Here is a 19,616-nt window from a genome sequence, read left to right on the forward strand (position 1 = left end):
AACGAGGAAGCCATATGACATCACCAAAACCGCTCAAACTGGGTCAAGAGCGAAAAGAGATTAGCAGACATAGAACCTGCCAGATAAAGTGGAGCTACAGAGAACGATCTCCACGATAAGCCTCAGCACACGAAAGCACCATTTCAGTACCGACCATGCAAACATATAAAACAAGGTGGTCATAACAAAACGAAACGTAAAAGAACGAAGAGAAGAAGTATTACTAATGTCACTTTTTATATATAATTTTGTCCGGTTTCAACAGACCTCGAACGATAACATTCATGATGTCTAGGATAACTCAGTTTACACACAAAGAGCGGACTGTCCACCATTCATGCAGAAACCTGACATATAATATCCCATCTCCGAAAATGCAAAAGCTCAACCATGAAAATTCAGATGTCACGCATATATCACTAACTATTTTTTTTTCATTTTCGTTTTTCATATTTTTTTTAATTTTATTTTTTTCAGTTTTTTTGTGTACCTCTATCTCTATTTCTCCAAAAAAAAATTACCTTTTTTTTTGTTTTTTCGGAACAAACTGGATCTTCATTCCTCATCCTAGTAGAGGAGGCTAGCGTGCCGTAACCAGTGAAAACTCGGCATGCTCTCTTTCTTGTGTATAAGCTCAAAAGGTATCGCTCCTGAGTAAACTTCTTGCGGTCCTCTGCCCAAAAATAGGTTCACTGCCGTTGCTGTGTAGTCCTCCAAAGGTAGGTGCCTGATAGCCTATGCTAACTGAAGTTGCTGACCTAGCAAGGAAAGCTTGACTGGGCATTGCTTGCATATTTGGATGGTATGCTGTCCCCTCAAGTCCAACAGATTGAAACTGAGATACCAATGAATCAATGTTGGATGTCACAGGGGACAGTGAGCCAGACGTATTTCCAGCAGAATAATTTGATCTTGGAAGCAACCAAATCTCCCATCTCGCACGCCTCCGAATTTTGTCACCCTGACAAAACATTAAAAGTTAGGCCTTTTTCAGAGAGAAGTACGGAGTGACCAACTGATCATTCATATGTCAGCAAAAATATATTCAAATAGCTAAGTTGAAATATTCGGGAGGTTTCATTTATATGCAACTGATATAAAGCAAAAGAGTATGTAATATTGAGCAAAGCAGCGAGTGGATTGTATTGTGCACTTGTTAAAGCGAACTTCATTGTTATTCATCTTGTTTCATACGTGTATAATCATTGATTTTGTTCATGGCAAAACAGGGGGTAAACCACATAAGGGGGTGATTTGGGTGGGATAGAGAAGATTAAGCAAATGATGAGGGCGTGAACTACATTTTGTCAACAGTAGCGGGGCGCTGGGGGTGGTAGCTTCAACATGTCACTATTATCTTCAAGGATTCAAGTATCGCTGGTGATCAATCATTTACAATGTACTAATTGTAATCAATATTTTCTTGTTTAGTTTAACCAAAGGAACTTTGCAAGTGACGGCACAGTGAAGAAATAAAAAGGCAGCTTAAGGAATAAAAGACCATCAAAAGGTGCTATTAACCAACCACTTCAAGGTCCCTTTGTGCAGCTGACCATCAAAATATACTAATAGTAAAGAATGTCCCAAAATTATATGCCTTTATATTTCTGAACAGAGGGAGTACAAAATTGGAATCAAATTCTGTAAATACACAAGCAGGGATAAACTGGAGAATTGGACATGAATTGAGTATGTGCTCCAACATTCTTATCTAGTTATGTGTACTCAAAGGTATGCCACGCTAATATAGCATAAAGCCTACGGATACAACTTTTGAAATAAAATTTTAAATCTGAATTATGGTATCTATATTTGCGATGATGCTAAGTTTACAAAACAAAAGAAAATATTTTCCTTGGAACGTTCCCATCTATAAAAAAAAAGGGGTACATCTTTAGCAAGAGCTCATCATGTTTAACCCTTTAAAAAGATCTAGCAAAGAAAGACTTATAGCATCTGATTAATCAACACTTTATAATTTATAGCATATTCATGTGACAAAAAATATGTGAATTTTTTAACTGAAGTCACATCAATGGTAAATAACATGAACAGTGGATTACCTGAACTTCCACCACAAGAGACTGCCGGACTGTATCCAAAATAAACTGTAAAGTATTGGTGAGCTTTCTTACTTGTGCAATGCGATATAGGAAATTTTTGACCTGCGCAAAACAATGTAGGTGAGCCAAGAGTTCCTTCAATAAAAAAACAGAGCAAAGTATATATTTGAATATTCCAGGCAGAGTTGTCTTGTTTTATTATGCTTAGCATGGACATTGCGTTTACTAGGTAGTACCCCTTTCTTATAAGCATTTACTAGGTATAGGTAGTAACCCTTTCTTATATTAACGGATGCACCAGTACAAATTTTCACAGCTATCATAGCTTAATGATGTATGATGTAGAATAAAGAGCAAACTGTTGTCCACACGATCAAACCTGACAGGTACCATACAACATAAAGAGTAGCAGAAAAAAAAAGGTAGTTCCCTTTCAAACTTGATAGTTGGTAGAGTAAAAAAATATTTGGCCTTGTGAATAAACCACAACTCAATGCTTCACTCTCTTGGAATAAGAGGGAATAGGGTATTAGGAACACAACAAACCAACCTAGGTGAGTCTATTCTGCATAGTCAAAAAAGATTTAAGGACATAACAAGAAAGAAATTTGTAACAATTCAGTGGCGTCATTTTTCGCATAGTCAATACATATTGTTTCCCACAAACAAGTGGTCCAAGTCACAAAATTTTGACTGCATGCATCAAAGACGCCCTATATTTCTGAATAAAGGGAGTAGTTTAAATAACAGAACGTGATGGCCAGTGTTTGGAAGTGAGTCGCCAAACATAGATCATGTACAAAATAAGAACATGTCTGAAAAGTAACTTCAAACAAATTTATCTAAAGATGTGCATGAACCAAATTCTGATGGGGCAAAGAAATGTAGCTTCATGTAATAGATACTAAGGTTTCTAGGCACGACTCTTCTGCCTAAGTTATATCAACTACACCAGTACTATAAATCCAATGCCCAATTAATAGCAAAATGGCTATCCTGCCATTCAGTTTAAATGAATCATAACTGCTAAATGTGATCTCTCTGTCCCTCATTTGATGGCAACCAGTAATCAAATGACTATATAACATGACCAGAAGATAACTACACTGTTTATAAATTTTCTTTTATGCCACTGATGAATTTCCTATTAGACTAATACTGCTTATAGCAACAAATTTCCTATTGGTGTGCATTTTTCTCACAAAAGAAAATGTAAAACCTGCAAACCGACCTGGTTAAAGCAAGCAATCAAGGATATTGGCACCCAACCCTGGTCATCCATATGTTGCCGCAAGTATATATCCTTGCACAAATTTTCATCACTGCAAAACATGAACAAGCGATTCAATAAAATGACCTTAGCTATGACAAAGTGTTCCCCATAAATATAGACAAACAAATACCTAAAGTAGTATTCTATTTGCACCAGCAGCTGCCTTTGAAGATGTTCGAAGGGAGAAATTAACATGGCTGGAGGAGGGGTTGGAGGAGGAGGCACAAAAGGAAGGGCTTGAAGGCCATCCGAGGGGGGCACGGCAAAATAGTAAACATGAGGTGCCATCTCTGCTATTTAAAATAAAGCAAATTAAGGCAACATAACAAAAGCACAATGCCATGTTCTTACAAACCACATGTATGGCATACCAGGGAAACTCATAGGCGGCCCATAAGGTGGTGTCTGTGGAGCAGCAGGGCCAACAAATGATGGTGTAGGAGGTGGCGCCGCCACAACAGCCAGAGGAGGAGGAGCCCTAATGTACGATGGCTGCTGACCGCGCTGCTGGTGCCCTGGCCCATGTCCATCCCTTCGGCCACCGCCACGCCGTGGCCCGTCAAACCCGCCGTGGTACTCGTGTCCATGTCGAATACCACCTCCACCATTACCCCGTCTGTTCCCCCCGCCGTAGCCGCCGCTTCGGCCATGGGGATGGGAACCGAAACGGCCGTTCTGATGATGATGATCACCCCCGCCGTTGCTCCTGGCATTAGGCGAATACACTGGGGATGGCTCAGGACCAGGGGCACGGATCTCCAGCCCATCCCCTTCAGAGAACACGGAAGCACGCCGGGCCGGTGGACTGTCCACCAGCGCCTCATGATCAGAGTTAGCATCCAGAGCGCCGGAGTCGCCCAGAGAGACCGGGGAGATCATTGCCCCCTGAAACAATTCCCAATAATACTAAATGAATCACCCATGAAATCAAACACCGAGACAAAATCCGAATCCAGCAATACTAATGAATCGAACAACTGAACTACTGAAATGAACTAAACTCACAGTGGACGGGGGAGGAGCGGCCTTAGGCGAGGCCTTAGGCGGCGTCGGCGGCTGGGGAGAGACCAGCCCAGGCAGCGCGGGCCATGAGTCGGCGTCCATGATTGCGGGCGCCATCAGAACCGGCACCGGCCCGTTCTCCGGGCGCTTCCAGGCGGTGGTGGCGGCCCTCTTCGCCGCAACAGGACTCCCGGACTGGGGCGGCGTCCCCGCGCCAGCGGGTACGGCCGCGGGCGAGTCAGCGACGGAAGCCATCGTCCACACCTCTAATCCGATCGGGCGGCGCCGCTCCCCCACAGAGCGATTACGAGCGACGGGGATGACGGCGGCGGCGGCGGGATCGATCAGTGGTACGGCATATACGGATGGGGCGATCGGCGCCGAGGGTTTCCGGGTTCCAAATATTGCCGCGAGGGCGATCGGATCGGGGAGGAGAGGATAGGAGAGTCGGCGGCGGTGGTGCGGCGCGGCGGCTCGCTGCTCTCTTCCTTCCCCTTTGCCTTCTTCCTTCCCCCTTTCCTTCGCTTTGCCCCAGGCGGACGGACTGACAAAAGCCGCCCGCACGCGGCCCAGGCGATTCACACACCACTCCCGCTACGCCGTCCGATCCAGGTCGACGGCCCTGATGCCGCCGGGCCCCCCACTGTGCCCGCCGCTCTAGCGTTTCTTCGCGCTGGCGTGTGCCTGCTTGGCACGCGTGGGCCCAGCTGGCTAGCGGGCGTTGGGAGTTGTTGGCGGTGACGCTTTTGGCGTGCGGAAGGGCCGTCCGATGGAGGATCGATGGCTGGAAGGCTGCGGAGGATCCACGTCAGAGGAAAGGAAAGAAGGATGGGATTGTCGCGACGTTTTCGGTGGGATTCCGGAAATCCACCGGCGGCGCCTCGATTCGATCCTGCTTTTGCTGGGCGAGATCAATTCCATTCTCTCGCCTAATAAATACTACCGCGGAATTAGCGGACGGAGAACAGTAAGAGCAAGAATTGACAGTGGGCTATAAGCTAGCTACGAAAATTTAAAGTGCTTAGTTAGAGGAGAGAGGAAAAAAGTGAGTTGTTAACTAGTAGACACCTGCAACACGTGCTCTTAGGCCCCCTTGAAACCGTAACGTGGGCCTGCTATTAATTAATAGTGTTTCTTATAGTCAACTTATTATACATGTTAGCTATTATACTACTTAAAGATGACATGGCAAAGTTTACAGCCAGCAACAGGCTGTAACTATTAATCTTGCTCTAAGACGTGATAGTGCTAGTACTCCAGTACAATTATTCCATTTATTCTGTGCATAAAAAAAGAGTTATGTACGGAGTATTTTTGAAATGGCTTTGCATCCGAGAGTAGGTAGTAGTATATATTTCGCATTTACATAGCCGCCGATCAGAAACGGTAGGTGCGCAGACACATAGCCCAAACAATAAGTAAATTTGGTCAAGAATTTGAATAGGCAACGCGGTGACAAATACAAATACAGGTGCGTACCAATTACCCATCCAATTCTAACCCTAGCAGAGTATTTACCCATTTACCAATTTCTCATCCATCCATGGTGCGATATTTCTCCTCTTCTTAGCATGGTAGTTACGCGTAGCCAGTATCACGAGTGACGTACTCCAGTGCGCAATTTCCCGTCTCCACGGAACGATTAAATGTTCCTGGCTAGAATCACCAACGTGCCAGTCTCCACCCGTCACTGCTGCCATCACCCAGCTGACTTCTAAATTGCAGCGGTTACTCGTCCCGTTCGGACCTTTAGATTCCCTCGCTCCCTCACACGACGCTTCCATCGAGATCGGTCCGTTGATCAAGCGCCGTGTGTCCCGTCGACAAACCTGCGCCGTCCAAACTGTAGGAGTATTTTTCTACGGGTTGAGATCCGGGCATTCTGTCCTACGCACGCCCGCACGCACGCAACGCAAGCGTGTTTTTCACGTTGCTAATTGCACGCGCTTCATTTTCTTTTCTTTTTTGCAAGAATTCCGGTTTTCTTTCCTTGCGCCAGTAATCTCGCAATTAATCGAGGGACCTGTCCTGCTTATCAGTTTTCCGTTGTCATCACTAATCACCAAACATGCACATGACAGAGATGCATGCGTTGTACTCTGTCCGTCCCACTTGTTCAAATATGAATTTATCTATGTCTAAAAAACGTCTGGATACATGTAATAAAAAGTCACTTAATATGGGAAGAAGGGAGTACTGTATTAGGATGGCTGGAAAAATCTCCAGTATGTAAATATTTGGCGTTCAGATAATCAATGATGAATTTTGAATAAGTGACTTTTACACAGTTCGTTCTAACAGGCAAAATGAACATGTCAAGGAATCAAGCGACTGTACCGAAATCAAATGAATCGAAGAAGAAGAACGTGTGCAATGAACAGTCAACATTTCGATCTCGTTGTTCTAGTAGTCGAACTGGCGATAGGTGCTGAAGGTCTGTCCGAACTGCCACCCGGCGGGGACGGCGTCCTGGAAGACGAGGTACTGCCCGCCGGTGGAGGTGAGCGCGAAGCTGAGCGGCTGCTTCTCCAGCCCAGCCAGGCACTGCCAATTTGCCCCCCAGTTCCTGGACATCTGGATCCACCCCGTGTTAGGCCCCTTCACGGCCATGCTCTTCACCGACCCGCTCCCTCCGACATTGGTCAGCAGCACCAGCTCGAAGTAGTTGAACCCTGCAATCGTGAACCTCACCCCTCCGTACCTCCAGCACTTCACCCTGCACAACGCACATCCCACAAGACATCGTCAGTTCATGAGTTCATCCATCGTGTTATTGGGAGCAATTTTGATTGATGGACGCGAGCTAGATTTGCGTACTGTTGGTAGAGGACGGGGACGATGCCGGCGCGGTAGATGGCGATGGTCTCCCAGGAAGGTTGGGACATGTCGAAGTGGAAGCGGGGAGGATTGCACCAGCCGCCGTTGTCGTTGGGGAGCGTCCAGTTGGGCGGGCAGAAGTTGGTGGCGGACACCGTGGCGGACGTTCCGGGCTTGCACCACCCGGTCTTGCTCGTGTCGCAGATGATCAGGTAGCACTGCCCGCACGACGCCCCGTCGTTGAACAGCGCCGTGCTCAGCGCCGCGTTGCTCACCCCGTAACCCTGGTCGTACAGGTTCCCGTACCCACACGCACCACCTGTATAAATATTCAGAAATCAGACCACATTTTACGTCCATTTTGGTCGTTCCGGAGGTGTTGGGGGCTTGATTTTTAGCGTACCCATGGTGCCGGAGGCGTCCGGTTCGCCGTAGAAGGTGGCGGTGGCCGGAAGCCAGTCGGACTTGGCCGGCGCAAAGCACAGTGCTACTGCCAGAACAGCGGCGAACAGACGCACGGAACGTTTCCCCGTCATCTTCTCCTGGACTCCGCAGACTCAGCTAGCAGTAGAAGACTGTGTGTTGTGCTCAAGATAAGTAGCACGGCTTTGCAGCTAGCTTTGGATGTTGTGGCGACTGGATTTTGGAGGTGAGGAATGATTGCGACATTGCTGCTGCTTAAATAGGGGAACTCAGGAGCCCGGCTTGGATTCCGTTCGATGGATCGAGAGGAATAATTGCTGCAAATGCAACCGATGTTCCAACGATCGTATGTTTGCACATGGCTCTGCAACGTCCGCGGATTGACTTGGGCGTTCTTATGATTGAAACTGCAGGGTCTGAGGAGCTCTTCTGTCTTTTTGTAATTCCATCCGAAACGATGGCTTAACTAAACAACTAATCTGACATTCATCCATAGTCTAGTTTACCCAGAGTCTGCTAGCTCTGTTTTACTTCTCTTGGCTTACCCACATTCCATTATTCCAACCGTCAGATTTTAAATTGGATTAGCCAGAAGCTGAAACCGAAAGCCGGATATTTTAGCTTTCATAATTGTTCTTTCGGTAGTGCTGGGTGCGCCGCTAGCGACCACTAACTAAAACTGCCTAACTGCAACCTCAACTCCCTCGAATTAATCCTTATACAACGCAACTGATGGACGACGACTCTCGCTTATAACTATGGAATCGACCTAAACTTAGAAGCGGTCAAGCAATACAAACATCATATTTGTTCGCTGCCAATGCTAGGTCAAACAGCTGCAACAAACATGGACATGGTTACCTTGAAAAGCCCTAGAAGACATGATTACTGGATGATTAGTATATGCACCACTTCCATGGTTCTATATCCACGTCTCTTCTTTGTATTATACTGTTTGAATCAATTAAACTTCTACAGGATAAGCACGCCACGGCATGCAAAGTTTATGTTTGTAACATGCTCGCTTTGGAGTGGAGACCAATTTAGTTCAGTAAAAACAGAGAAAACAGAGTGCAATCAACAGAAAGCATCATGCCAATCTGTTCACCTTAGATTCCGTTGATGCATGCATCCACCACTTACATCAACCATACCCCTTCGAATAATAAGAGTAATATAGGACGTCACCAGGCGACAAATCGTGGTAAGCTATCTTCAAACTTTCATTATCAAAGAGTAATAAGCACTTCCCGCAAAAAAAAAAGGAGTAATAAGCACGTTCCAGTTAATTAGTTTCAGAAACTTTGCCAACTGAATTATGCACCTACAAGGCAACTGATAGGCCCACTGAAGTTCATAGAAAAAAAAAGCCGAGTGAATATTAGCCCAAACTACGCTACCTAAATCTTAAATACTGGGCCATGATTCATGAACCGTTTCGAGTAGGCCCATTACAATTAACTGCTCCCTCCTCCGTTGCATAATTTTTGTCTAAAATTTGACCAAAAGTAAATGTATCTGTTTTAAAAAAATATTTAGATGCATGTAATATTTCGATAAGAATTATGAAATGGAGAGAGTAACACTAAAAAGCCCGAAAATGGCGTTGTTCGTTCTCCTGTGTTCCTCACTGGCTCACTGTTTCCCAGAGAATGCAAAACCGAGAGTAGACCCATCATTGGACTTAACTGGAACATGGGCCAGGCCGAAACTTTCCTCCTCGTGCCAGGCTTTCTCTCGACACCTCCAGTCCTCCATCCGTGATGGCAAGTTTGTTTTTCAACGGCAAGTTAATCATGTGCCATGACAATTTTCGCTAAAAAAATTGTGCCATGACAATAGCTTCACTCAAAAATGAATACGGAGTAGAATGCAATGACAGTGACAGCACATGCTTATATGCTAGTATGAGGTTTGACCTCCATTTGCGGGCCGAAGACCTCCATTTTCTCGTTTCCTTGCGAAAAATTAAAGCTAAGTTTTTCCAAGGCCTTATCTATTGCGCGTTAAGCTACCCAAACTTAACAATGCAGACGTTGAGCAAAAGAGTTAAGTTTGGCATAAGGTTATTTTCTGCTGAACTTTGAATAGAGAGTTAATTTTATGGATTTTTCACTTGCCTAGAGAACGGACTCTATTCTATGCCCAATAAATGCCGGCCGGTGATTGAGTAGCTGACTATGCATAGCATGTATATACGTACACGTTGACATCTTGTTAGATGCACATGCATGAAGCATGTTGACTAAGCCTGCTATACTGCTGCTACTTCTTCTTCTTCTTCATTTAGATCTACTCACTATTATGTTACGTCGTTGATTAGCTGTTAATCTGACGAAAGGGAATCCCAGCAAGCAACATCTGAGCTCATATAATAATATATGTTACATATTTCTTTACCTAGCATAAGGATGCATGTACGTACATGTTACAAAAAAGAACGAAATATTTCTCCAGATTGAAATCGACCGATTCGTGTACTGCTTGCTCGCAGACGAATTCGATCGCCAATGAATTACTGTACTTAATTGGTTAATTAATTAATAGCTGAACTGGTTGTTGCTGGTGAAGGTGGTGCCGAACTGCCACCACGACGGCGCGACGTTGTACATGTAGAGCGTCTCGCCGTTGGTGGAGGTGACAGCGAAGGAGAGCGCCTGCCCGGCCAGCGCCGCCGTGCACTGCCAGTTGGCGCCCCAGTTCCTTGTCAGCTGGATCCAGTCCGTCCTCTCGCCCTTGATCGACACGGCCCTGATCGAGCCCGGCCCGCCCACGTTGGTGATCAGCACGAGCTCGAAGCTGTTGAAGCCTCCGATCATGAACCTGATCCCTCCCTGCTTCCAGCACCTCACCCTAGAACAGAAAATCAAAGCTTCGATCAGCAATTAATGGAGATATCACCTGGAATTAAGGCTGGAAGTAATGTGATCGTGGGCCGGCCGGTGGGCTTAATTACTGCTGGTAGAGGACGGGGATGATGCCGGCCTTGTAGACGCCGATCTGGAGCCAGGCGGGCTGGGCCATGTCGAAGTGGGGCCGGGGAGGGTTGCACCAGCCGCCGTTGTCGTTGGGGAGGGCCCAGTTGGGCGGGCAGAGGTTGGTGGCCGTGATGGTCACCGTGGCGCCGTTGCCCTTGCACCAGTTGGACTTTGACCCGTCGCACATCACCAGGTAGCACTGCCCGCAGGAGGCCCCGTCGTTGAACAGCGCCGTGCTCAGCGCCGCCGTGGCCGTGCCGTACCCCGTGCTGTACAGGTTCCCGTACCCGCACGCGCCGCCCATCGTCCCGGACGCGTCGGCGCCGCCGTAGAACGTCGCCGTCCCCTGGCTCCAGCCGGCCTTCGCCACCGGCGCCAAGCTGCAGGACGCCGCTACCAGGAAGGCCAGCGTTGCGAGCATCCTGTAGTACTCCATCTATGCTGACTTGCTGAGAGAGAGCAATGTGCAGAGAACACTTGGAAGGAGTGTACTGGTGCAAATAGGGTGGCTTGTCTTATATAGGAGGAATTGTCAGAGCAGCGCAAGGAATGGCGCCAGAGAACATGCTACATATTCGATGGATATATATCCCAGTGGCCAGTGCGATCGGAGCTCGCGGTCACATGCGCGAGCGGTGCAAATTGATGCCAGGAAGACTTTGAACTCGAGCGAGCGAGAATTGCGCGTGTTGGCCCGGCCGGGGAGAGATTATTCGATGCATGTAGCATATGGAGTGTCATTTTTGTCTACGATTCGATCTCCTGAAAACTATAGTATTCGTACCACCATGTGTTCATGCACCCTGCTGCATGTTTCCGTGTCATCCCTACTACTTGCCGGCTCGAAGTCGTGATTAGACTATGATTTTGGAATGAACTCGCATGGCTTATCGTCTCTCGTATGCAGATCCATTAGTTGGAGACGATCTGATCGACCCATATGAGGCCATGAGGGCCAGCGATGTTATCACATGGATTGTGGCCGGGAGGTGGATAAACAAGTACGTCCGTGCTAATTGACCTACCCGCGTACGTACGTAGATACGTAAGCATTCGCAATTAATCTGGCTGAAAGAGTCAGCGGTTTAGTTGCCCGTACGTACTTCCTCTGCTTAATTGGCTGCATCTTAGAGGGAGATTAGTTATGAAGCTGTACTGTACGAAGTGTTGTTTCTGGGTTTCTCATAAGATCACAGAAGCAGTTCATTCTGACCAAAGCAGAGCTAGCTTGCCACCGTTCTATCGATCACCTATTGATTAGGTACGTCTGTTCATATATTCATGTCCTTTCCCCGAAAAGAAGAAAAAAATTATCATATAATTGTGCACTGTCCGTTTCTTTGGACAGCTTTCCATGGATGGGTACAGCTGGTTCATAACTCTACGTTTTCTGTGGACACAAAGCAGTGATTACTTCGGCAATGCCACACGACAAGACTAACAAAAATCTCCCAAGTACTCATGCTCTGTTTTCAAAATGCCAAGCAAACGATACTTGCTAGGACTACTTTTATAAATGTCAAGCAAATGATACTCGCTAGGACTACTTGTATAGATGCCAAACAAACTACTAACGTTACCTCGACTATTAGAACCATTAACGAGTGTCAATGCTATCAGGGGAATCTGAACCCATAAAAGTTGCAGATGTTCGGTTGTAGAAAGTTACAAGTTTCTTTTGCCAAGTGGGTAAATAATAAGCTTCGACTTGCAAGTCCTCCTATTTTTTTTTAAAGGTGTCAAGTTAGTCATATATCTTTGAAGTTCATAAGAAGTCCTATGTATGTTTCGATGTATTTGAACTGCAGCTAGCATGACGATTTGACTCATTTGCTCATGCCACATCGGCTTGGGCCCACATCACGGGTAACCCGATCAAATGTAATTTTGCAAAAACCCCTCATCTTTCTCTTTTTTCCACTTCATGGTCCCTCTTCTTCTCCGTGCCTCACCAATCACGGCCTCTACTTTCTCATAATCTTTCTCTACCCACCTCGCTCCGATGACCATCGGTGCTACTGGCCCTAAAATCTGCGCTGGACCGCTTCGACAGCCCCCATGATGCTCCGGCATGACCTTCACGCCCTGCGCCTCCTGCCCGGAGATACGCCAGTGCGGCCATGGCGAGCAAGCGCAACAGGTGAATGATGGATCTCAAGGTTGGACAGCCGAAGCTCGTGGAAGAGCACCTCGTCGAGTGTATGGGGGTGGCGCCATGGAGGAACCAGAGGAAGAGGAGACGCGGTCCCTTTTTGCCGTCGGGAAGCCGTTGGCCGGCCCGGACGACCCCTCCCTATGCCGCCAGGACCGAGCCGGCCAACGACCACATTGGTAGCTTGGGGGCAAATCAGGCAAGCGAGCCATCGACGCTTCCCTCTTGTCGCCACGCCGCTCTCCCCCGCCAAGGCGGCGTTCTCGCCACTCCCTGCACCGGCTCATCCAGCAACAACAATAGTTGTTGGTGGTTACTCGTCTTGTGGGTGAGAAAGACATGGGGTAAGATTATGTTTGATCTCGTTACTGTCGTGTGGGCAAGTCGACGTGGCTTGGATCAAACGCGTCAAAAACATACGACTGTGATAAACCATTAAAAATAATTTTGAGACTCAAATTTGCATTTTCAAAAATATACGACTTACTTGCATCTTTAAAAAAAGCACGGGGCACATTTTACTTTGGGGAAATTTGCTGGAGGACACCGTTATTTTGTGGCCTTTGCCAAAACACACTGCCGGAATGTGTCTTTGCCCAGTACCATTATAATTTTGTGGACATTTGCTAGAACACACTACATCGACTAAAATTGAGAATTTGACATTTTTACTTAGGCGACGACCATCTTAAATCCGATTTTGAACATTTTTTTCTTTGCGAATCGATATTTGACATCTACTAGGGTTCGCTGTTGGTTGAGGTGGACATTCGTCCCTTGTGTTGCTACACTCTGCAGGAGAGGAAAACGCTTCGAACAAAGAAAAATTCTAGACACATTTGCTAAAGGGTAGAATGATAATTCAATCTGAAAAAAAGTCAAACTTTCCGTTTTGGACAATACAATGTGTTACGATAAATGTCCACGAAATTGTAATGATACTTGGCAAATACACATTCGGACAGTATGGTTTGGCAAAAGTCAGGAAATAACGGTGTCTCGAGTCGATTTTCCATTTTACTTTCTTTTTTCTGTCTAAGAAGGTGGTTGTTGCTTTAGCCGACAGTACCTTGCTTCCCTCGCGCAACCTCTCTCCGGTGCGCCGCCCCTCCAATCCCCCTTCGCCGTCGTCCTCATTCCGCTCCGCCGGATGCGTCCGGGGGGACGAAGAAGCTACGGATTGTCGCTGTCGGCGCGCAAGCCGTAGCGGCTGCCGGAGTCGAGGACTTTGCCTTGCCTGCGGGACCCAGCAAGACCAAGAAGCGCGGCGGCGGTGGTTCCGCCGTTGCCTGCCGGCGCGGATCCGGGGGCCGAGGATGCTTGCCTGGAGCAAGCGCGAAGCGGGGATGCACCGGCAGTGGAGATGATGGGCCGGTGGCACGGTGGCGAGCAACATCGGGGAAAATGCGGTCACCGCGACAGCGCGTAGCGGAGTGGCTTTGTCGGCGGCATCCGGAACTGCGTCATTGCGGCCTGCACCCAGCTGCTTGCTGGTTTTGTAGGTAACCCCTTGGTGAAAACTGAAAACCTTGTTGATCGATCCGTTTAGCTCATACTCCCTCCGTTCTACTGGATTGCGAAATTTCTGATGTTGGTGAAATTTCCCCTTGTCTACTCACCGAATCGACATGACCTCATTATTATTACGAGAAGCATGGGCTCTGTTAATCACCGGAAATCGTGCAAGTAAAACTGCCAGGCCAGACGTAAAAGGCATCGATATTCAGTGTGAGAAGAACCAGTTGTTTCTGACTTCCTTCCTCCAGAAATAGAATCACAAATGGATTCTTGCATTCTTATTTGCGATATTGAAATAATAAAATATGCTACATTTCAGTTTCTGAATTGCAGCTGAATGCTTTGATGCCTACATAGTTTTTTTCTCCCACCAAGAAACAAGTAGTAGTATAAGGAAAGTGATTTTAGATTAAATTTTTTGCTTATCCTAATGTATTCTTCAACAAAAACGTAGGCCATATCATTTACCAAGCAGTTGCACTAGCCGAACTTGTGATTGGTGCTCACAGGTCATGTGAATACCTTCCTAAAGGGTTACTCCCCTTTCTTAAGACAAAGCTAGTTGATGTCTTCTCCCCGTGGTCAAGTTTTTTTTTAAAAAACCATGGTAGCATACAAAGCAATTTTCTATTTTTGTAAAAGCCATACGCACTAACTTGTATTGATTTTTGTAACCAACAGGTGATTCGACATAGAGAAAATCTAGCGCAAAATGGAGAACTTGGTCAAACTGTATCATGGTTGGGAAATTCAGCTTCTCGTGCTTCTAAGTTTTGCAATACAAATATTCCTATTCTTCACTGGCGGTCTTCGTCGGCGTAGCATCAATATGTTGCTTAGGCTCTCCATTTGGGTAGCTTATTTGGGAGCAGACATGATAGCAGTTTATGCCCTTGGCTACCTCTCACAACATGAGGGTGCTACCTCTGGAAGGGACACAATAACGGGAACCCATCCGCTAGCTTTCTTTTGGGCTCCCTTCCTCCTTACCCATCTCGGCGGGCAGGACACTATCACTGCTTTTGCCATGGAGGACAACAACTTGTGGTTGAGGCATTTATTAAATCTAATGGTGCAGGTTATCCTAGCTTTATATGTATTCTGGAAGTCAATTGGAAGGCACAGCGTGGAGTTTCTAGTTTCAGGTATCTTTTTGTTTATCGCTGGGATTCTCAAGTATGGAGAAAGGACGTGGTCTCTCAAGTGTGGGAGCTATAAAAGTCTTGAGAGCTCCACTGGAGATCACTGTAAGCATCAGTTTCCAGAATTGGTTGATGGGGATGTTGGTTATTCTAACGTTGTCTGCACTGGTCTGCGTTCGATGCTCGATGTCTTTAATTTTTTCGCTGGGCGAACCTTGTTTGTTGGTAGTCAGATGAGGTTTGGTCGTGAAGGTTTGGGAGCCCGGCTACCCAATCAAGCACTCAAGGTGTTGGGGATTGAGCTTGGCATGATGTATGATGATCTCTACACCAAGGCTCTTGTGCTCAGAACAAGGAGTGGCCTTATAATCCGATGCATCTCTCAGATATCTGCTTTGGTTGCTTTCATTCTCTTCTTTGTAGGAAATAAATATGGTTATAGCAGAGCTGATGTTGCAATCACATATTCACTATTTGTTGGTGGTTTTTTCCTGGAAGTTTGTGCGGTATTTATATTCATGATGTCACCATGGACTTGGGCATGGTTTAAGGCTCAAAAATATGACAGGCTTGCCCGGTTTTCCTGGTCTCTTTTCTCCAGCGGCCTCATTGGATGGCCGGAGAAGGGGCCATTGTGGTCAAATGCAATGGGGCAGTACAACTTGAGGTGCTGGTTTGAGGGCAGTGACCAACCAACTTCGTGCGGTCAACGAGTGATGAGCATGACCAGAAAGTTGGCAAAATCAGTCGGGGCTAAGAAGGAGAAAATATTTTGGCTAAGCAAGCTGTTAGACACGGAGTACGTCAAGGCAGATAAGGTGATGGAGTGTCTTGAGGAGACCGTTGTCCGCTTCGTTTGTGAACCCCACGAGTTTGAGAAGATCCGGGAATGGCCAAATCTTGACTCTCTCTTGAGATACGCACAGGTTTTTTACATCGCAGATTTTGGTTTCGCTATTGTCTTTATGCATATGTTCACCGAGCAACACCTGAGCAAATACCCCTGCTCGGACGTTGAGGCAGATGTAGCAGCAGATATCGAGGTTTTGGTGGAGGTCTGCCGGAAACTGTCCCGCTACATGATGCACCTCCTGGTGACCCTCCCATCCTTGCTGCCTCTGAATGCTAGTGCGGTGGGTACATTGGATCAGTGGCAAGCTGACATGTTAGAGAACGACATCATGACAGAATTGAAAGGGTTTGAACCCCAGCCAGGCAAGGAAGCACTGGAGGAGATCAAGGAGGTGTGGGTGCGGCTCGTCATCTACGCTGCCGCCAAGTCACAGCCGGAGATACATGCAGCGCAGCTGGCAAGAGGTGGGGAGGCACTCAGTTTCGTTTGGCTGCAGCTGGCACACTATAACTGTGGGGATTTTGGGTTTAGTAGGATGGAGCTTACTCGCGATCGCTCCAAACATTCGGTATTCTATGTCTTACAACTCCAAGGTTAGTACTCCCGCCAATGTGTTATGTCTATGAGATGAAACTTTGACCACTTAACATAAATACATGCTAATAAAACTGTATTTCAGAAAGCATTTTAAAAGACAAATCAAGTTATATGATTTTCATATAGCTAATTTGATAGTTCTAACTGCACCAGTAGTCTTAGGTAGTTTGACGACACATTCTAGGATTTTTTTTTTTTAAAAGAGAGGGACTAAAGCAAATTTAGAGCAAGTTAACGTCAGGATCATGCAACTATCCAAAACTAACTCTGTCGGGATACTTGCTTATTTATTGGTTGCTTGATGTATTAGCTTGAACCAGCGAGGTACATTTGAAACGATGCACTACATATATGACCATGTTAATTAACTTTACTTCCAGCTAGTACATACAGATATCTTATCTATTTTGCTGGTTCTATTTTGTTTTGTTATCTGCTGCCTTGACGGATTTGATTTCTCATGGCACACAGAGGTTGTCATGGAGGGCACGGGGTTTCCTGGTTGATCCATCGCGATATATCAGATACTGAGCAGCCGTTGATCTCAACCATCCAACTCCTTGTATGTTCTTTGGTTTATGTTGCACATGCCCTTATAGGAAATATAATTATTTTACCATCAATATGAGTTGTTCTTTGTACATTATTTTACCATCAAGGGAGTGTCTGTTTGGCATCTGCCTCTTTTCTTTTGCAATCGGCAACGGTCAGATTTTGTTAGTGCGAGTGAGCTAGGTAGGACCGTAGGATTACTGTTTGTGGTGTGCCGTGGCGATATCGGCTAAGTTGTAATCGTTAAACCTTTGTATTGTTCTTTAAGTTGTAATCGTTAAACCTTTGTATTGTTCTTTAATCGATGATACACCCGTTTAGGTGGACTCTAGGAAAAAATGTGGCATTGGCTTGTTGCTTTGAGATTCCCGTTTTGCCATATTTTTGATGCGGAAGAGGGTCCAAGGATCGGGAGCTCTGGACCTGGGTCGTATAAGATTTTTCTCACCGACATATACGACCACAAGCAAAATTCAAAATGACAACACCCTTTTCCTGCACATCGAGACCGACTGGTCACTCAGTGGGCAAGAATACAAACGTCTGCCATCCATGGATGGATTCTCACTTCTCAGCCCCAGCAGTATTCAGTATTGCTTGACCTTTGGCCTATCAAACGCAGGCAGGCCGAGCAAGCAAACAAATTCAGTAGGAGAACTGGAGGCTCGAGGTGAAGGCCTGGCCGAAGCGCCACCACGCCGGCACGACGTTCTGGAAGACGAGCGTCTGGCCGCCGGTGGATGTGACCCCGAATGTGAGCGCGTGGCCGGCGAGCGCCGCCAGCGACTGCCAGTTTGCGCCCCAGTTCCTGCTCATGGGCATCCTCTCCGTCCTGCTCCCCTTCACCCACGCCGCCTTCACCGACCCGCTCCCGCCCACGTTGGAGATGAGCACCAGCTCGAAGCTCTCGAAGCCTCCCATCGTGAACCGCACCCCTCCCTCCTTCTCGCACGCCACCCTACACACAAAAGCACATCACAAATTATATATCAATCACCATCTTCTTCTCTCTTCTTTTTTTATTTAACCAAGTCAAATTAACCGTCCAAATGGCATGTGGACGGTGAGTGTAAAAGTACTCGTAGGATTATTTGGGGAACCTTTGGTAGAGGATGGGGATGATGCCGGCCTTGTAGACGCCGATTTGGAGCCAGGAAGGCTGGGCCATGTCGAAGTGGGCGCGGGGAGGGTTGCACCAGCCGCCGCCGTCGCCGGAGAGCGCGTGGTTGGGCGGGCAGAGGTTGGTGGCCGTGACGGTCACCGACTTGTCCACGGGCGTCAGGCACCACTGGGGCTGCTCCGACTCGTGGTCGCACTTCACCTTGTAGCACTGCCCGCACGCCGCGCCGTCGTTGAAGAGCGCCGAGCTCAGCGCCGCCGTGCTCGTCCCGTACGCCGTCCAGTACAGGTTCCCGTACCCGCACGCACCACCTGCATCCCATCCATGGATTGTCACTTGTGTTGTTGCTGTGCCCAGGGGGTTAACCGCTCCACTGTACCTACTGGCAGTTTGAATTGAAGCAAGATTCTTTCAACAGTGCGTACCCATTGTGCCGGAAGCGTCGCTGCCGCCGTAGAAGGTGGCCGAGCCCTTCGACCACTCCTCCCCCGCCGCCGGCGCGGAGCGCGACGCCAAGGCCGCGGCGACGAACAGTTGCAGGAAGCTCCATCGTTTTCTCCGCACCTCCATTTTTCTTTTCACGAGCGTGAGCGTCTGAATGAGTGGCCGCCAGTGACAGCGTTCATCAGTATGTGCAGTTCTTAAATAGTGCTGCTGCTAATGTAATACTCCGATCGAGCGAAACTATAATCTCCCGGACGCTGGACGGTGTGCAGTCAAATGGCGTCACGTGCATGGAGAGTACTCGATATCGATCGATCGCTCAGCTAGAGGTTTTATACGCGTCGATCTGGCAGACGGGTCGGCGATCGACCGCCTTCTTTCATAATCTATCCGTCGTAGCTTCTCCCATGCACACCGATCGAGTTCGGCTGTAATTAAGAAGAGAATTCTTCCATCTGCATCAACGTGAGCCTTGTAGTATTGATCCTTCCGCAGTTCCGCTGTATATCACCATGTTCACTACGAACACTAGAGTACACCGCCACTTCGGCATGCTGTCCAGATCTGCATGCTGCTCGACAGCGGAATGATTAGTTTACGGTTTACCGGTTTCTCAGTACGATCTCGGCATCTTGGGTTGTTAATTGACTTGACAAAGTTGACATGCTACGCAGGACGTACG

The 19,616-nt window shown here is 47.2% G+C and overlaps 5 protein-coding genes across 7 annotated transcripts; 1 reads left to right on the forward strand and 4 right to left on the reverse strand.

The window, feature by feature from the left end:
• Positions 1-197: 197 nt before the first annotated feature.
• On the reverse strand, positions 198-4,870 carry LOC100843807 (la-related protein 1B). Of its 3 annotated transcripts, none has more exons than XM_024455411.1 (6): positions 4,342-4,870; positions 3,708-4,221; positions 3,467-3,572; positions 3,295-3,385; positions 2,064-2,165; positions 198-961 (listed from the first exon to the last, which is right to left on the reverse strand). In XM_024455411.1, the coding sequence occupies exons 1-6, from the start codon at positions 4,591-4,593 to the stop codon at positions 635-637; spliced, it is 1,392 nt and encodes a 463-aa protein (XP_024311179.1). In that variant the 5' UTR covers positions 4,594-4,870; the 3' UTR covers positions 198-634. The 3 variants fall into 3 exon arrangements, with proteins under 3 accessions (XP_024311179.1, XP_024311178.1, XP_024311177.1); XM_024455410.1 differs by having other exon boundaries at positions 3,467-3,626; XM_024455409.1 differs by having other exon boundaries at positions 3,467-3,629.
• A 1,646-nt stretch (positions 4,871-6,516) lies between these two features.
• LOC100844111 (expansin-A19) lies at positions 6,517-7,921 on the reverse strand. The gene is made up of 3 exons (XM_003558733.4): positions 7,559-7,921; positions 7,156-7,474; positions 6,517-7,054 (listed from the first exon to the last, which is right to left on the reverse strand). Exons 1-3 carry the CDS (start codon positions 7,689-7,691, stop codon positions 6,742-6,744), a joined length of 765 nt encoding a protein of 254 aa, XP_003558781.1. The 5' UTR covers positions 7,692-7,921; the 3' UTR covers positions 6,517-6,741.
• A 2,002-nt stretch (positions 7,922-9,923) lies between these two features.
• LOC100831613 (expansin-A25) lies at positions 9,924-11,097 on the reverse strand. The gene is made up of 2 exons (XM_014899478.2): positions 10,535-11,097; positions 9,924-10,431 (listed from the first exon to the last, which is right to left on the reverse strand). Exons 1-2 carry the CDS (start codon positions 10,990-10,992, stop codon positions 10,119-10,121), a joined length of 771 nt encoding a protein of 256 aa, XP_014754964.2. The 5' UTR covers positions 10,993-11,097; the 3' UTR covers positions 9,924-10,118.
• Positions 11,098-13,740: 2,643 nt separating this feature from the next.
• LOC100832216 lies at positions 13,741-17,671 on the forward strand. Its single transcript, XM_010230881.3, has 3 exons — positions 13,741-14,210; positions 14,908-16,814; positions 17,290-17,671. Exons 2-3 carry the CDS (start codon positions 14,939-14,941, stop codon positions 17,322-17,324), a joined length of 1,911 nt encoding a protein of 636 aa, XP_010229183.1. The 5' UTR covers positions 13,741-14,210; positions 14,908-14,938; the 3' UTR covers positions 17,325-17,671.
• Positions 17,672-17,842: 171 nt separating this feature from the next.
• LOC100832524 (expansin-A15) lies at positions 17,843-19,143 on the reverse strand. Its single transcript, XM_003562017.4, has 3 exons — positions 18,916-19,143; positions 18,471-18,801; positions 17,843-18,328 (listed from the first exon to the last, which is right to left on the reverse strand). The coding sequence occupies exons 1-3, from the start codon at positions 19,058-19,060 to the stop codon at positions 18,016-18,018; spliced, it is 789 nt and encodes a 262-aa protein (XP_003562065.1). The 5' UTR covers positions 19,061-19,143; the 3' UTR covers positions 17,843-18,015.
• Positions 19,144-19,616: the final 473 nt, after the last annotated feature.

Source organism: Brachypodium distachyon, chromosome 1 (genome assembly GCF_000005505.3).
Source record: "Brachypodium distachyon strain Bd21 chromosome 1, Brachypodium_distachyon_v3.0, whole genome shotgun sequence".
Lineage (NCBI taxonomy): Eukaryota > Viridiplantae > Streptophyta > Magnoliopsida > Poales > Poaceae > Brachypodium > Brachypodium distachyon.

Coding starts and splice junctions, on each gene's coding strand:
- LOC100843807 (XM_024455409.1), bottom strand. CDS start 4,593: ATGGCTTCCGTCGCTGACTCGCCCGCGGCCGTACCCGCTGGCGCGGGG. Junction 4,222..4,341: donor CCGCTCCTCCCCCGTCCACT/GTGAGTTTAGTT, acceptor GAATTGTTTCAG/GGGGCAATGATCTCCCCGGT. Junction 962..2,063: donor CTCTTGTGGTGGAAGTTCAG/GTAATCCACTGT, acceptor ATGTTTTGTCAG/GGTGACAAAATTCGGAGGCG.
- LOC100844111 (XM_003558733.4), bottom strand. CDS start 7,691: ATGACGGGGAAACGTTCCGTGCGTCTGTTCGCCGCTGTTCTGGCAGTA. Junction 7,475..7,558: donor GGACGCCTCCGGCACCATGG/GTACGCTAAAAA, acceptor ATATTTATACAG/GTGGTGCGTGTGGGTACGGG. Junction 7,055..7,155: donor GTCCCCGTCCTCTACCAACA/GTACGCAAATCT, acceptor TGCGTTGTGCAG/GGTGAAGTGCTGGAGGTACG.
- LOC100831613 (XM_014899478.2), bottom strand. CDS start 10,992: ATGGAGTACTACAGGATGCTCGCAACGCTGGCCTTCCTGGTAGCGGCG. Junction 10,432..10,534: donor ATCCCCGTCCTCTACCAGCA/GTAATTAAGCCC, acceptor TTTCTGTTCTAG/GGTGAGGTGCTGGAAGCAGG.
- LOC100832216 (XM_010230881.3), top strand. CDS start 14,939: ATGGAGAACTTGGTCAAACTGTATCATGGTTGGGAAATTCAGCTTCTC. Junction 16,815..17,289: donor CTATGTCTTACAACTCCAAG/GTTAGTACTCCC, acceptor CATGGCACACAG/AGGTTGTCATGGAGGGCACG.
- LOC100832524 (XM_003562017.4), bottom strand. CDS start 19,060: ATGGAGGTGCGGAGAAAACGATGGAGCTTCCTGCAACTGTTCGTCGCC. Junction 18,802..18,915: donor CGACGCTTCCGGCACAATGG/GTACGCACTGTT, acceptor GATGGGATGCAG/GTGGTGCGTGCGGGTACGGG. Junction 18,329..18,470: donor ATCCCCATCCTCTACCAAAG/GTTCCCCAAATA, acceptor TTTTGTGTGTAG/GGTGGCGTGCGAGAAGGAGG.